The 16,518-nt window shown below is 38.2% G+C and overlaps 1 protein-coding gene across 1 annotated transcript; it reads left to right on the top strand.

The window, feature by feature from the left end:
• The first annotated feature begins 11,355 nt into the window (after window positions 1-11,355).
• LOC148878403 (uncharacterized) lies at window positions 11,356-16,239 on the top strand. Its single transcript, XM_088954201.1, has 3 exons — window positions 11,356-11,594; window positions 15,033-15,433; window positions 15,503-16,239. Exons 2-3 carry the CDS (start codon window positions 15,038-15,040, stop codon window positions 15,926-15,928), a joined length of 822 nt encoding a protein of 273 aa, XP_088810327.1. The 5' UTR covers window positions 11,356-11,594; window positions 15,033-15,037; the 3' UTR covers window positions 15,929-16,239.
• Window positions 16,240-16,518: the final 279 nt, after the last annotated feature.

Here is a 16,518-nt window from a genome sequence, read left to right as displayed (position 1 = left end):
AATTATCCTTATATGGTACTGTGAGTAAGCGATCGTCCCCACTTCGGTGATCTGTCGTGATTTCATGTCTGGATCTAGCGGCTAAATGCCAATGGACACAATTTTTGTGGGCCAGGCCCATATAGACGAGTGAAATGTGAAGACGTGAAGTGAAAGCTAATGTACACAATGTACGGGGGGTGTATTTGGATGTGATCATAGGGATAAGATTTGAATTAAAATGAATTGTCTATTTTCTTCATATGCTAAAACCCTTGTTTTTTTTTTTTCAGCGGAGGGGGGGAGGTGTCATTCCACCAAAGATGGAAATCAAAATCCCATTCCACCCGACCAAGTAAGTGAAATTAGAATGGTTCGTCTTATAATTCCCCCTTCAGATCCCTATTTATTTCTATGTATGTACTAACAATTTCAATGCCAATTAATATTAAAATTGTTAATACATACATAGAAATAATAACCGTTGAAATTTTTGAAGATCGATAATCAAAATAATAAATTGAAGATAAGAAATTTCGAACCATAATCATTTATTTACAACAACAACTAATTAACCGAGATTTCTTTTTGTCTTTTCTCATATTAAGGCATGCATGGCATGACTTCAGCCTTCAGCTATGACTAACCAATTCAATTCGGCCGCATCACTTGTATTAACACCCTAAAGACATGGCAACGTCGCTGAATTTTCTTGGGTAGTTGTAGCTTCAGACTATGACTTGGTCGTAGACAATGATACTCTTAAAAGTTAAAACATGACTAAATTAGGCCACGTTTGGAAGTGTTTATGTTAAAAATAAGTGTTTATTTAAATAAGTATTTATTTGTATTTGGCATCTAATTTTTTAAGTGCGTATTTTAAAAAATAAGCACTTAAATTAGTATTTTTTATTATTTTGTCTTTCATTTTCTTTTAAATTTTACAAAAACACTTTTATGAAAGTACTTTTATAGAAAATACTTTTATAAAAACACTTTTACAAACATACTTTTATAAGAGTATTTTTGTGAAAGCACTTTTTTTGGAAGTACTGGTTGTGTAGCCCTATAAAGGAAAAAAAAAATGTGCTTAACATGAGATCAATAACCAAGTAAAAAAAGAATTTCAAAATTGAACTGATGAAAATAAGCAAAGGCTTATGTTAAGCGCTTTCTTACTGCATTTTATTGTTGAACCAAAAGAACCCATGAAACAAATCTACATTAAATTAATAAAAAATATAGAAAAACCTAAAAACCCATAGAAAGTAGAAATGGTTTCTTTAGACTTTTATACAAGAAAAAACTAGCTCACCTAAGGTTTTTAAAACTAGACCAAACAAGGAATTGTTCTGGGGATCGATTCTTGGGTCGAATGGCTTGATCGTCCGATTCAAACAAACGACCCATTTTGACACAAACAATAAAAAAGACAAAAAATCATTTTCCAAGTCGACGGTTTGACCACCCATGTCAGTAGGTTGCTGACCAAATCAAATGTTTTTGGCCAAAAAGCGGTTTTGGGGTGAAATGGAACCATTTCCCGATTTTCTGGTCAGATCGTCCAATTCAGTATGGTTTTGAAAACCATGGGCTCACCCCATATGTTGGTGGGTAAATTTGGGTTTTTGACATTAGTTTGGGTTCAAGCTAGGGTTCATATTTATGTTGGCTTTTTAACCTAACCCAATCCATTTAATTTACACCTCTACTTTATTAGAAAGAGATAACAAGGAATTTAATGGGGATGGAGTGGAAATGTTACAAACATTGACTAATGACTATAAAGTTTTGTGTGTGTGTGTGTGTGTGTGTGTGTGAGAGAGAGAGAGAGAGAGAGAGAGAGAGAGAAATAATCTAATTAGAGAGTAAATATGGATTTTATGAGAGACAATGAAGACTCATGAGTTGCCCTGTTATATTTTTAGTGATTTCATTTAAAAATAAAAATACACGTGTGATAAAGGAGAGTAATAGGAGGCACATGCAAGTTTTGTGGTGAGAAAACCTCTCACCTTCCCTCTTTCTTATTTCTATTTTATACTAGTTATGAGTTGTGTGATGCACGTGATGGTGTATTCCTACTTTTTTACGTGTAGACTAATAGAAAAAAAATTTCTTATCTTTTTTAGTTATTATCATTCAAATTTTTCTTTTAATATAGTTTATATACTATGAGAAATACATAAACCAACTGATGATGGCTCAATTGATACCTTATCTAGTTAGTTGTAGTAGAGACCTGGGTTGTGGCAATGGGCTACCTATCATTGTGTAGGCCTATAAAGCCAAAAAATGTGCTTAACATGAGATTAATAACCAAGTTAAAGAAAACAATTTCAAATTTGAACTGATGAAGATAACCAAAACTCACATTAATTTCTTTCTTACTACATTTTATTATTGAAGACAACAATCCATTAATTAACTTATATTAAATTAAAAAAAATGAACGGAGAAACCTCAACCCAAGGAAAGGAGCAATGATTTGTTTAGATTGGTTCACCCCATGTACTACTAGTGAGCTAATTTGCGTCCAAGCTAAGGTTCATATTTAAGTTGACCCTTAACCTAACCCAACCTATCCAATTTGCACCCTACTTAAAAGAGATTAAGAGATATATATAAGAGGAAAATAAGGATTTAATGGGAAGGGGAGATGTTACAAACGTTGACTATTAAGTCGTGCGTGCATACGTGAGTGAGAGAGATTTATTAGAAAGCATATATGAATTTTATGAGGGACAATAAAGACGCACAAGGTTTTAATGATTTAATATAAAAATAAATATGCACATTTGTAAGAAAGGAGAAGAGGAGGAGGTACATGTGAGCTTTGTGGTGAGAAGACCCTCACCTCCCATCTTTCCCCTTTATATTTTATATGGAGATATAGATAGGTTGGGTTTTTCTCAAAATTTGAATGGGCCTACCTTAAAGTGTGAGCTCAAAGTAGTATAAATTATAAAATAATAATTTGGGCCAACCTAAGTTGCACCCCTAATATCTCTTAGGGGGAGTTCTTTTAGATTTTGAGAGGGGGGAAAGTTGGTCACTAGGGTTTTGATTCCCATTGACTAAGAAACTCATGTTCTTTTCTTTAGATTTATGTGGGGACCAAAGAAAGTTTATTTTCCTGGGTATCACTTACCCATTTCCTAGGTGGGTAAATAACTTTCTCACCTGAGGGGAAAGTTGACAACACTTGAATGGGATAAAAGTGCCCCCTTTTAATAATGAATTTCTATGATTAAAATGGTCATTGTCTTATTTACGTGCGAAATAAAATAACATAGGTAAATGCACTTACCCCGATAAGTCTTTCCTAGGATACACTTCCCCAAGTAAGTGCATTTACCTAGGTTACTTGGGTAAGTAACTTACTTAAAAGTGAACGGGACCTTAAGGTCAAGCTTGGTTGTTCTCTAATACTGTTCACAAAATGTTTCAAACCAATCAAACTGACCAAATTGGACTTACTTAACCCGAGATGGTCAATTTTGAAAAAATGTTGGTCGATTTTGGTTGGGAAATTGTTGGAATTGAACTTACTTAACCCGAGATGGTCAATTTTGAAAAAATGTTGGTCGATTTTGGTTGGGAAATTGTTGGAACTCGATAGATTGGTTTGGTTGCGGGTTCTACCTTTTTAAATCGAAGTAAAACCAACCAATCGAAGCATAATCCTATTATGCTTTTATTCGATCTACTAATGTCAGCTACTTAGTCCAATTGTCCAAAGTCGATCATCTCCTAGGGCCTATTCGTTTGCTCTAAAGTCTGACATCTGAAAGTGTAATAATTACATTTAAGAGGTATATTAGTATTAGTGAACTTTTCTTTCCTTTGAACTCTGAATATAGATAATATTGTTCTGAATTCTATACAATGTCAAATGTCCAATTTAACCCCATATAAGAGAATTTTTATTTATCTATATAATTTAATAAATAAATAATATTATAATAATACCTAATATTAATTAATAATAGTAATTAGTTAATAATTAATAATAATCAATAATAAATTAATGATTAGTCATTAATTATTAGATATTAATTAATTATTTTTATGATTAATTAATAATAATTATTATTAATTAATATTTATTAGTATCAATTAATTAACTTTTATTAATAATAATTGATTAATTAATAATAAGTAATAATAATTAAATATTACTTAATTATGAATTACTATTATTAATTAATTAATGAAATATTATTAATAATTAATAATTAATTAGTATTTAATAATTAATAATAATTCATAATAATTCATAATCAATTAATGATTAATTCATTAATTAATAATTAATTCATTAATTAATAATTAATTCATTAATTAATAATTAATAATTTTTATGATTAAATAATACATATTATTAATAATTCATTAACTAATATTAATAATAATTGTTTGATTAATTAATAATAATAATAATAATAATAATTATTATTATTAATTAATAACTATTATTAATAATTAATTAACTACTATTAATAGTGATTGATTGATTGAATAATTATTACTTAACTATGAACTATTATTATTAATTAATGAAATATTATTAATAATTAATTAGTAATTAATAATTAATGAAACTGTATGATGATAATTAATATTGTAATTAATTATTTTCTATTATAATATTAATCATTAATTTATAATGTTTGTAATATTATAATATTAGTATTATGAATATTATATTAATAGTATATCAATAATAATAATAATAATTTGTTATTATTACTATTCATAATTTATAATACTATTTAATATAAATGATTCTTGGTTTCATTATAATATTATAATTGGTAAATAATATTCTAAATAATTAGCTATAATAATTAATATAAGTAATTATTAATAGCACTATAAGACGGTAATGAATAATATAGTCAATGAACTATTATTATAATAGTATAATATGAATATTATAGCATATTATAATATTACATTATAATAATATTATGGGGAAAATAAAAGATTGGTGGTGGGTCCCATGGGTCTTCATATGAGATGTTATAAGTTAATTGAGCATTAGAGGGGTAATATGGGTAAAATCTATTAAAATAATGACGTGATTCATTTGTACTTGAGCTATCATTAGGCTTCAGTGTTAAGAGCCACTGAACACCTCTTAAGAGATCAGAGGCATCGAACATGGCCTTAGTCTCTCTCCTCATTGCTTTGATTGCTCTCCCACCAAAAAATCTAAAAGTTAGAAGCTTTAAAAAGGGTCGGGCCTGACTCTACAATCTACATTGACTGATTGTACAATTGACCCCTTTAATTCTCAATCAACAACAACTTTGCTTCGTTTAGTTTCCAAGACATATAAGACTATTGTCTCCCTCCTCCCTTTTCTTTTTATCCATTCTAGTATTCTCGGTAGATGAAGTTCTATAGATTTTTTACCTTTTTTTGGGAAAATTCTCCATCAATATCCTGTAATTTGGCTTGAGTTACAATTTGATCTCCAAACTTTAAAATGTGATAATTCAGTACCCAAACTTTTGAAATGTGACAATCTAATACCTGTGTTGACCATCCATTAAGTGGCATGTGAAAAGAAACAAATGCCCTCCAAGTGTCATCTAATTTTCTTTATCAACCATCATCTAAAATAATAACCAATCATCAAATTTTTCATCCCTTTTAAATTTTCCCTCTAAAAGATAATCAACCAAATAGAAAACTGAACAAGAATGACAACCACACTACTAAATGTTCAATCATCTTCAGACCAAAACCAAAGCAATTTATGGGAGAAAAGCTTTCCTTTAATGGCGATAACATTGCTCTCCACAAGCACATTGCCTTCTCCAACAGAAACAAAGATGGTCTCATTTATTTGTGGGAGACCTTTGAATGTTCCCTTCTCTACGATTTTTTTTTTATTTTTTATTCTCTACAGCTGTAATCTTTCTTCTTCGCCCATCGACCTTTGCTCTGAAACACTTACACAAAAACACTGCTCTCCAGAAGCACATTGCCTTCTTCGATAGAAACAAAGATGGCATTCTCAATTGATAGAGGAGTTTGGAAGACTATCAATCTCTATATGCAAGAAGGGTTTTGGTGTTTGTTATAGAGAGCTTGGGCTCTGCTTCATCTTCTTGAGGAAGAAGATGATGAACAGTGTGTTCTATTTCTAAGTAGTTTTGACATTTTCAAAAGTCTTAAATGGCACATGAGGTCACATGATATACATAATTGACGGTCCATTAATGATCGGTACTAGATTGTTGCGTTTTGAAAGTTCAGGTATTGGATTATCACATTTTAAAGTTCAATGACCAAATTGTAACTCGAGCTAAGTACTGATCAGGAATTTTCTCTTATTTTTTTTGCATTTCTCCATAAATGAATCTCTTTTCTTCAATTCTTTTTTCTATTTTTAGGTTTTTGCATAGTTAAATATTGAAATGAACCATGGATTTTTGTCCCTATTTTTTAAATTATTTTTCATATTTTCCTATATTTCGTATTTTGGTTGTGATGAATGCAAATTTTAAAAGGAGCATTTCAATTGGTTAACCAATTAAACTATCAAAATACAAAGGAAATTTCAAAATCAGTTTTATGTTTTTGTTAGTCGGTTTTGATTGGCCTAATGGTCAACTTGATAGGATTTTCTGTAGGGATGCGAAGGTGGTGACGGTAGAAGGAAGTCCGGACCATGGTCTGCTAGTGTTCAATGGTAGAAGAGACGATAAGACTTGTCATTCACAGGTATAACGAGGAAGGGTGAAGCCCTCTGTACTCTATCATCCCACTTCTCACCGGTCTTCAAGCGAGAAATTAAAATAGAAATGTAATTTGTACCTACGCAAGAGCGGCAGAGTGACAGTTGTTACAGTGAAGATTTCCCCTGTGAAGGAAATGCACTCTCTCATTTTCCCGGGTGACAAAACCATTGGGGGGGAGGGAGATGATGCCTTCAACACGTTTTTCAACGAGATAGGGATGTGTTCCTGGATCTTGAACCCATTGTCATCGATCAGGAAGCTAGAAGATAATTGCATGGGACTCCAAGGTTTTCTTGTTTTCCGTCCTAGTTGGTAGTGGGACTGGCTCTGGTCTGGGCTCCCTACTGCTTGAAAGACTCTCAGTTAATTACGGCAAGAAATCCAAGATCGGTTATACGGTGTATCCATCCCCTGATCAGGTTTTGATTCTATTGTCGAACCCTGCTACAGCACCCACCATGGATTTCGAGATGAGGAAGAACCGGTCGTCAAAAGGCGTTCGTGCTCGATGACATCAACCCTACATCGAGGGAAGAGAACGAGAGGGAGCAGGAAGAGGGAAAATCAAGAAAAACACGAAATCTGCTCCCATTGTAAAAAATTAATAAAACAAAAAACACTATTACTACTCATCACTTGTCACTCTATATATAAATCAGACCAATCTACTCTGTTCCCAAATATGCTCAAGACCTAATTTTTGTAGTTTTAGAGTTCTCTACTCTGACCAATCTACTCTGTTCCCAGAGAGAAAAGACAGAGTAATGATAGAGGGTAAGGAAGAAAGCTGTTCCACCATCCAACAGTTGTTGGTACACACTCCCTCCTTCCTTCGATCTCTAATTTCTCTTTCTCCCTCTCTCTCACTCACTCTTTCTCTCCATTTTTCCTTTTTTTATTTTGAAAATTTAAAAGAGAATAATGGGTAAAATAGTCTTTTTTTATTTTTCTCTGTTAATAAACGTTAAGGGCAAAGAGGTGTTTGACAATTATTAGAAAATTTAGGGATAGTCTAAGACAATATATAATAAACAATAAAGATAGAGTTAATCAATTAACTAAATTATAGGGGTAGTTTAAAAAATTTACCCTTAAAATAATCATATAAAACAAATAAATTTGGGCTATTAAACATTATTTATAGAAAAATGCTAACACTGATTTTTCCCAATAACGAATTAGTGATTGGAGAAAGGGGGGTGTTTGACAACATGCATGGTTTTGCTTCTGGACGATAAAGGCAGGTTTTTGGCTCCAATAACAAAAACAAAAAAAAAAAGGAAAAAAAAATTATAAGAATTACTATTTCTTTCAAAGGTAACATTTTCCCAAAAATATCATATAGGGGCATTGACATAAGAACTCTCTATACAGTATGGGATATAAATTGTATTCATTGCAATCGTAAGGATTTCCCCATTGCTCCCAGTCAATGGGCTTTATGTTCCCTGATGTAACCGTTTTCGGCCACGTACCAATGTTTTGTGATGTAAAAATTTTTTGGCTAAGTACTTCGTTATTTGACCCGGTTGTGGCATGCCTTAGTGATGAGCTACTTGGTGGTGAACTGCCTATTGGCGAACTGCTTGGTGGTGAACTGCCTACTAGCGAACTGCTTGGTAGAGAACTGCCTGGGGGCGAACTGCCCGGTGGCGAACTGTCTTGTGGCGAACTGCCTGGTTGCGAATTGCTCGGTGGTGAACTGCCTGGTGGTGAACTGCCCGGTGGCGAACTGCTTGGCGGAGAGCTACCTGGTGGCGAACTCCCTACTAGGCGACCGATGACTTAGAGAATGGTGGAGCTCCCTGGTGCGGCGTAATCCGACTGCCCTCAGCATGAGGTGGTCTTCTTTCCTTTGTAGGTAGCGGGAGCTGAGGGACCTGCAAGAACTCCATCTTTTCCTCATCTTTGTAGGTGGCGGGAGCTGAGAGACCTGTGAGAACTCCATCTTTTCCTCCTCTTTGTAGGCGGCGGGAGCTGAGGGACCTGCGAGAACTGAATCAGAGGCCCCGGGGGTATTTTCCCGGCGGGGGCTCTCCGACACTTAAGTTAGCACTCTGATTGTAGAGAGCTTTGAAGATAATATGAGAGAGCTAAAGAGCAGGGGTTACTTCCCTTTTTTCATCCTCCTCCCCTTTGGGGGGTGAGGTCTTTATATACCGGAGTTCTCGCGGGTTAGGTGGGTGAAAAGCCTCCAAACGATAAGACTCGTCACATCCTGTCAGAATCGGGGTACGGTGGTGAACTCCTCGAGGTCGTCAGGCTGGCACTTGTGTCAGGCGGCTAGGTCGGCGCCTGGGCCGGGTTGTCAAGGGGCGCCTGCGTCGGTCGGTGGGTCGGTGTCTGGGCCAGGTCGTCAAGTTGGCGCCTGTGTCAGTCGGCGGGTCAGTGTCTAGGCTAGGTCGTCAGGCAAGAGATCTATGATACGCCAAACTACTCCTGTACCGAACTTCTCTACAAGTGGCGAGCTATCTGGGGGCGAACTGCTTGGGGGTGAACTCCCTATGGCGAGCTGTCTATGGCAAGCTGCCTGTGGCGAGCTCTGCCGAATTGTTTGTGGCGAGCTGCCTGGCTCTTTGGCGAGCTCCCTGGTGAGCCACCGAGCTCGGGGGGGGGGGGGGGATGTACACTGCCGAGTTTGTCCGTGGGTGTCTTATGGGCGGCTTGGCCGGATCATGTGCTTGGCTGGTCCAGGTCGGCCAGGTCGCGCGAGCTGCGCACAGTTCGCACGGGTTGCTCGTCAGGCCGTGCACAGGCCACGCGCAGGTCGCACCAGACTGGCCAAACTGGTGCCCGAGCGGGTCACCAACTTTGTAGGTTTATTGACTGGGTGTTTACCTAATTGTCACGAGGTGCCACATGTCACAATTTCACTGGAGGGCCAAATCTGCCTCATCATTCCCATTTTTATCATGGATTGAACGAAGCTTTGAAAGAAGTCACTCTGGGTATTTGTGAAGCGGTTAACAATGGCAATGATGTCAGCCCTGGGAGTTGAGAACGAGTACCGATCAGTTTGGAGAAGACGACAGTTGTTCTGAAGGTTTTGTTATCAGAATCATCCGGACTAGAAGGGTCTAGGTCGGTTAAGGTGTTGTCAGCGCTGCATGTCGGACGAAGAGTTCCAAGTAGTCGGCGTCCAGAGTTGGGTCGGGGTTAGTGGTGTTTAGGTGTCGGCTAAAAGTTTGGGCAATGTGCCCGTCCAAACGTGTGAGCTCTTGACTTCTGAGAATATCACAAAATTATATGATAAGTTTTAATTCTGGGTAGTGATTATTCGACTTATTAGATAAATTAATTTTCTTTGGTTGAATTTTCACCAGATAATGCAACTAGATTAGTGGTGTCAAGGCCAACATCGGAGAACTTGGTTGTGATTCGGTCTAGGCTTTCGAAGGGAGATGGAAGAGCATCATTTACTCCTAGGTTTGTCGTCCTGTTGTCCCTTCTTCCAAATAGAACATCCCAACTCACCAGAAAAATAGAGGCCTCCGCTGCAATTGCTAAAATATCTGCACAAGAAATGACGTACGCCAGGGCAAACATCCCAACCGGCTCATGATCAACTTGGTTACTCATGGGTTTCAACGCTGCTTTAATTGCTACAGGGTTTCAGATAAGTTGATCCGGATCGATGGGAGTTTGCAAATGAGGGCAGATGTCTAGAGGTGGAAATGGTTTAACAATGTGGGACTGGATGACGGTCAAGATGGAGTCTACCCCATGAGTCGAGTTTGCAGGGAGCTGTATCTGGACTTGTGTACATAACAAACATCAAATTCCAGTTGTGTAAAAAGTTTTTGAATGTCTTTATGGATTTGATGTTCGGATCGAGTTTGGAATGAGGAAGAGGTGGGTTGGAGAAGAGTATCTTTACCTTTATTTGATATTTTTTAAAAAAATTAATTTATTTTAGAAATTATACCCAAAAGCTATAATCTCTTTTATTTTGAAATTGCCCATCAGAAGAAAAAATCAAATATATAATTCAAATTGATTTGTCAATCGGCCCACTGAAAATTTCATAAAGAATAAATATGAATAGTTATGCCAGTGAGATATTATCATGGCCATCAAATAAATGAACTTTCCTAACACGGCTCCAAGCATATGAGTAGTATATAATGATATGATGTTCTTATTAATTAATCGGACCGTTTGAATATGATATATGGCGTTCATAATAAATTTCAAAGAGTACTGCACTTGAATTTGTATCAAGCTTCGAGTATCTAATGTATACCCATTCATATTTGTGAGTGTGAGTATCGATCGATACTTTGAACCTGGATTTGTATAGCGAAATCCCTCACTAAATGACATTGGGTCTTGGAGTGAAGGAAACAGCAATAGAAGGTGCAGGACCCAAATAGCAATTGGTTCTGTTTTACCCCAAAACCAGTTCCTAGCTAAAAATCATAGAATTGGTCAACGATCCATTGACTTAGGCGATCATACCATAGACCCATTCAATGGTTTTTGGCTATTTAATTTTTTTTTAATTTATTTTGTCAGAATAGGTCATCCATTTGGATTAGACGGTCTAATTATCAACCCAGAAACTAGTGGCTAGAACGATTCTGATTCTGGGCTATTTATTAAAACATTGACAGAAATGATTGAAAGAGGGCTAGAATTTGAGACATGCATTTAACAATTTATGAGATAAAACCACAAAGGGGAAGGCAGAATAAAATAAAAATGAAGCCCGATCTTGAAGATTCAATCCATTGAAGGCAACAGACAATGCAAGATTTGTCGCATCCCTTTTGAAAAACTCAACAGCCATTGCAATTCATCTCTTCTTGAACGAGTGCTGATTATCTTCCATTTGCTCTTTTAGTTTCGATACTATAACAAGTAAGCTTGCGTAATTTTGAACAACCTGTCAGAGGACAGCAAGATGTTTTGTCTTTTGTTTTTGTCATAGGGTGACTTACACGTTGTCTCAGTATGAATTCTGATACAGTGGTTCTTTTCTGTGTTTTGTTTTGGTTTGAAAAGCGATTATCATAAATTTCATTCTACCTTCTTTATATTTTTGCAAAAGTTTGTATTTTATGTTTTATAATGAAGATTTATTTTTTTTATTTTTTATGACAACTTTCAAGTTGAGACTTGAGAGAGCTTGAAACAGGTAAAAATAACATATTTCTTGAATAAACCTATACCAAAGGATTATAAAACATTTGTCAATGATAGACTGTTTCTACAAATGCAAAATATGAAGAAGATTGATCGTACTCAACACCCCAATGTTTTAATTTGTTTAAATTTAGTTGATGGTGATACATTTGACCAGCTCTAATGTTTTAGTGATATATGTACAGAATCAACATATATATGTAAAAATATCCTGATAAATATGATTAAATTGTTCTTTTAATTAACCTGTATTACCCAATTATAACCTCTCAAGAGAGTTGTTTTTTTACTTAATCTTATTCCTTTCTTTTTTCAACTTTTTTGCTTACTTCCTTTTGCCATATTTTTCTTATTTGTTGTGTTGTTACACGGCTAACAATGGTGCATCTTAGATATTTAGACTTGTAGTCAATTGATCTTGCTTTAATTAAGCGTATTCACCGTAAGATTAGTTCCTCTTGAAAACCAATGAGAAGCTGATAACCTCTTATCTATATCTATACTATTTATAAAAGTATGAATGAGGAGGTATTGGCTTTTGGACTTTATCTTTACTGAAATATCCCTCTTCTTCAATTTAGTTTATCTCCATTGAAAGGGCAGAATATGTAATTAAAAGAATACCATTAAGTACATTCAATTACCTCTTATTAAGTCTCACATTTAAGTCATTAAATAAATCACATTCTTTCTCATTTAATCCAACATTTATACTTTTGTTTATCATCATTAAATTCTACTAATAAATTCGTACACAATAATTATTAATAGAATGAAATTTTATATTTTTAAAATAAACATAGAAATAAAATCATATTTTTCATCTAGGTGGTGGGTAAGTAGTTCAACCATTTGGGTCAAATGGAATACAAATTTAGAAATATAAAATATACTTATTTATCATCATTAAATTCCACTAATAAATTCATGCACAATAATTATTAAAAGAATGAAATTTTATATTTTTAAAATAAACATAGAAATGGAATCATATTTGATGGTGTGCGATCTGGTCACTCCTAGTTGGCAGCGGCTGCGCTCCTACCTGGCGACGGACGAGATACCTGTGAGGAAGAAGAAGGATCCCCGGGGAGCTCTCCCGGCGGGAATACTCCGATTCTTAAGGTAGTAGCAGGAAGAGAGAGTTGCAAAGCAAAAATGAAAGGGCTAGAGTGCAGATCATACAAGTTACCTTTGCTCTTGGGGGTTGGAGCTCTTATATACTGATGTCCTGACTAATTAGGTATAACTGCCTCTGATTCTCTGCCGCAACCGTTACTTGCCAGGGCTAAGCTGGTGGGCGCAGGTAACCATTGTAGAGTACGACCCTGCCAGACAAGGGACACCTCTTAGTGTTGGCAGGCACGATGCCGCTTGGCGAGAGACGTGGGCGCAGTCTCTAGATTTGGCAGATACGATTGTCAGGCAGGAGATATTCCCGCGATATGCCGAGCGGTTCTACCCCGAGCTACCTTGTATCGAACTACTCTATGCCGAGCTACCCTATGCCGAGGTGCTTCTACCCGAGGTGGCCTACTTGAGTTTGGACGGGCAAGTTTATTCTTAGGAGGCTGCCGAGCTCAACCCAAAGTGCCTTCAACTCGAGAGATTACCATCTTGGGAGAATCTTAGCTCGGGGCACTTCCTACCTGGAAGAATCTTAGCTCGGGGTAATCAGAGTGTCATCTTGTAACAAGCTGCCACACTGGATCTTGGTGGATTGGTCACGCTGAGTTGTCACTTATGTTGAGTCACGTCCACACGTCCTCTTATGATGAGGTCGGACCAAATCACCCTCCATCAATTGCCCCCTACTCCCCGAGCCGGGGGTCTTGACCTGGTGTGGGGAGTTCACAATGTGACGGGTGGATTTGGCTCAAAGTCTAGGTCACCCTGTTAGATATTTCATCGGTCGAACCAGTTCGCTGCTCGGCTTAATCAAGGATAACCCGGGTCACGTACAGTTCACGCCACGCAATCTATAGACTCCGTTGACGTCAAAAAATGTGCTAAACTGATTTCACCTCGGGGGTCGTGTGCAGCCGGTTTTCTTGAGAGCCGTTAGATCATCTTGATCTCAATCGTTGAATCTCGGATAGAGCCGCTATAAATTGGGGGGACCCCAGTCATTTTCTCCGCCATAAGTTCACCATCGTTCATCTTGAGGTCGCAGCTAAGTTTCTCAGCTCGAGTTTTCTAGTTCACCTGTCTTCCTAGCTCGGTCGTTTTCCCTTGGTGAGTCTCCTTAGTCTCCTTTTCAGTTCGTAGTTCACTTCTCCTTTTTTAGCTCATTTTCAGCTCATAGCTATGTCAAACCATAGCTTTGATAATCTCTTAGATGAGCTCGAGGTGGGTGCCTTGGCTCAAGTAGGTGCCTCTGTGGCATAGTCAGTCTACGAGGTGCGAGAGGCCTCGGATAACTTGGCATCCACCTCTCATTGAGGTCGGATACCAAACAAGTTTGGCCCTTCTACTATGACCATAGACAGGCTTAGGGCCCTAATAGCGCGGTATTACCTTCCTAGGGAGTATACCTACCACCTTCTTGCGGGCGACTTCCCTAGGGAACACAATGACGACGAGATCGTGATTTTTGGGGAACAGCTCGTGGCCAGACTCCACCTTCCACTGCACCCCCTAATTATTGAAGTGTTAAATCACTTCGACATCACTATAGATCAACTCCACCCGAACTCTATCCGGAACGTGGTTGGTACCATTTCCCTTTTCTTTGACTACGCCCTTCCTCTTGACCTTGACATTTTCTCCTCCATCCTCTCCATAAAGAAGAATGCCTCTAACGTTCTCCCTGAGCACAAGAGGACCTACTACCTGTCCCCCGCTCGGGCTTCAAGTTGTTACACGAGCTTCCCAATAAAATCCCAGTCTGGAAACATGATTACTTTGTATTTCGCAACCCTACGGGGTGGCCTTTCCCTACTCACTAGAGGGTGGCCACTCAAGACTCCGGCATTAGGCTAGACCAGGATACAAGGGAGACGCTCCAGTCTTGGGCGGAGCTCAGTTTCGACTAAAAGGACTACATTGCCGAGGACAAGCTCATTCTGGTCGGTCTGAGTCCTGCTAGGTCGCCTTGTTTAGAGTTAGTACTAGCACTTTTGGTAGTATCATTGATGTCGAGCTTTGTTGCAGGACCCATGGTGCAACTTAGCGCCGAAAGGCTCTTCAGAAAGATGAAAGGAAGGAAGAAGCGAGCTGCTAAGAGAGCTCGCATTGAATCTCCACGGGCTCCTACTCTCGAGCCCGAACAGCCTACTGATGCTCCTCTAGTGATTGACTTGGGGTCGGAGAACCTCCCACCTCGGGAGCCCAAGATGATTGCGGAGCTCATTCTCAAGACAGTTGTGGAGCCCGCTCCCATGCCCGAGACAACCGTCACTGCCTCTGGGAGCGAAGGAATAGCTCATAGCATCTTGAACCCGCAGTACAACCTTCGGAAGAGCAAAGGGTCTGTGTGTGCTGAGGAGGTCTCTGAATGGGCTGAGCTATCACCTTCTCAGCTCAGAGCTCGAGCAGCTGCCCACTCTATGGTGGTTAGTCTCATTGTACTTCAACTTCTGCAATTGTTGCCTTACTGGTGCTAACTGACATTCTCTTGGCAGGTGAACTCTGCTATGCATGCCTTGACTCTCCAATCTGAGAGGCACTTGAAACGAGCTCTGGATGCCAAAGACTCAGCCCGCACGGCTCACACTGATCTGAAGCAAGCTCGCTATCAAATCCATTGGTTGGAGAGCGATGCCATAGCTCAGAAAAATTACATTCAGGTGCTGATGTCGGATAAGGAGGGGTGGCTGCGCGAGAAGGAGGAGCTGTTGCGCAAGTTGGAAAACCTTGAGGCAGATAAGGGGACTCTAGAGCGTCAGGTAGAAACCTCAAAGTCGATGTCAAGGAGCAAACTGATATGCTTCTCCAGGCCATGGACGAGGCCAAAGTCAAGGCTGTCCAAGACTACGTCAAATCGGAGGAGTTTGATGGGGTGTTGGTGGTGGCCTACCATAAAGGCTTCAAGCTCAGTAGGTGGCTGATAAAGCGCGAGTTCCCGCAGCTTGATGTAAGCGCCTTCACCACCTCGCAAATCACAGGAGAGGTAGCCCGCCAATCCGCCGAAGACTCAGACTCTAAGGAAGAGAGTGATGACATTGAAGAGGCTAATGCCACCGACCAGGCTAGCACTTTTGTGGAGGCTCCGAGCAAGAATTATGAGTCCCTGAAGTAGTTCGGGCGGTCCTTGTACTTTGAGCCTACGAGCTCAGTTTTTCCTTTCTTTTCTTCCCTCTTTTGTAACAAACTTCCTGTAATGAAACATGTCTTTGTAATGAAAATACACATTTGCCAAGTGTTGTGCAATTTACTTTATTTGCCGAAGTGATTATTTTACCCCAAACTGTTAAGCTATCGAGCTAAGTACCCGAAGTGGAGGTTTTTCGATTGTCGTCACTCCGAACTGTCTCCCAGTACTTAGTAGGGGTAATTTTATGATGTACAACAAGGTGAGCAACATAGTAGGGTATATGCCCAACCTGTCTACACTCGGGTTACTTAAGTTGACATCCGTTGTCCTTAACGGGTTCAACCTGTTGTATGCTGGGGTGAGCTATGCACCATAAGGTTCATA

Source organism: Nelumbo lutea, chromosome 1 (assembly GCF_056320005.1).
Source record: "Nelumbo lutea isolate HS-2025 chromosome 1, American lotus-T2T, whole genome shotgun sequence".
NCBI classification, from domain to species: domain Eukaryota; kingdom Viridiplantae; phylum Streptophyta; class Magnoliopsida; order Proteales; family Nelumbonaceae; genus Nelumbo; species Nelumbo lutea.
The sequence above is the reverse complement of the archived record's forward strand: the minus strand, read 5'-3'. Positions and strand labels throughout refer to the sequence as shown.

Excerpts from the sequence above, each read along its gene's own strand:
- LOC148878403 (XM_088954201.1), top strand. The coding sequence starts at position 15,038 with ATGGTGCAACTTAGCGCCGAAAGGCTCTTCAGAAAGATGAAAGGAAGG. Across the intron at positions 15,434-15,502 it reads CAGCTGCCCACTCTATGGTG|GTGAACTCTGCTATGCATGC; the intron begins GTTAGTCTCATT and ends TTCTCTTGGCAG.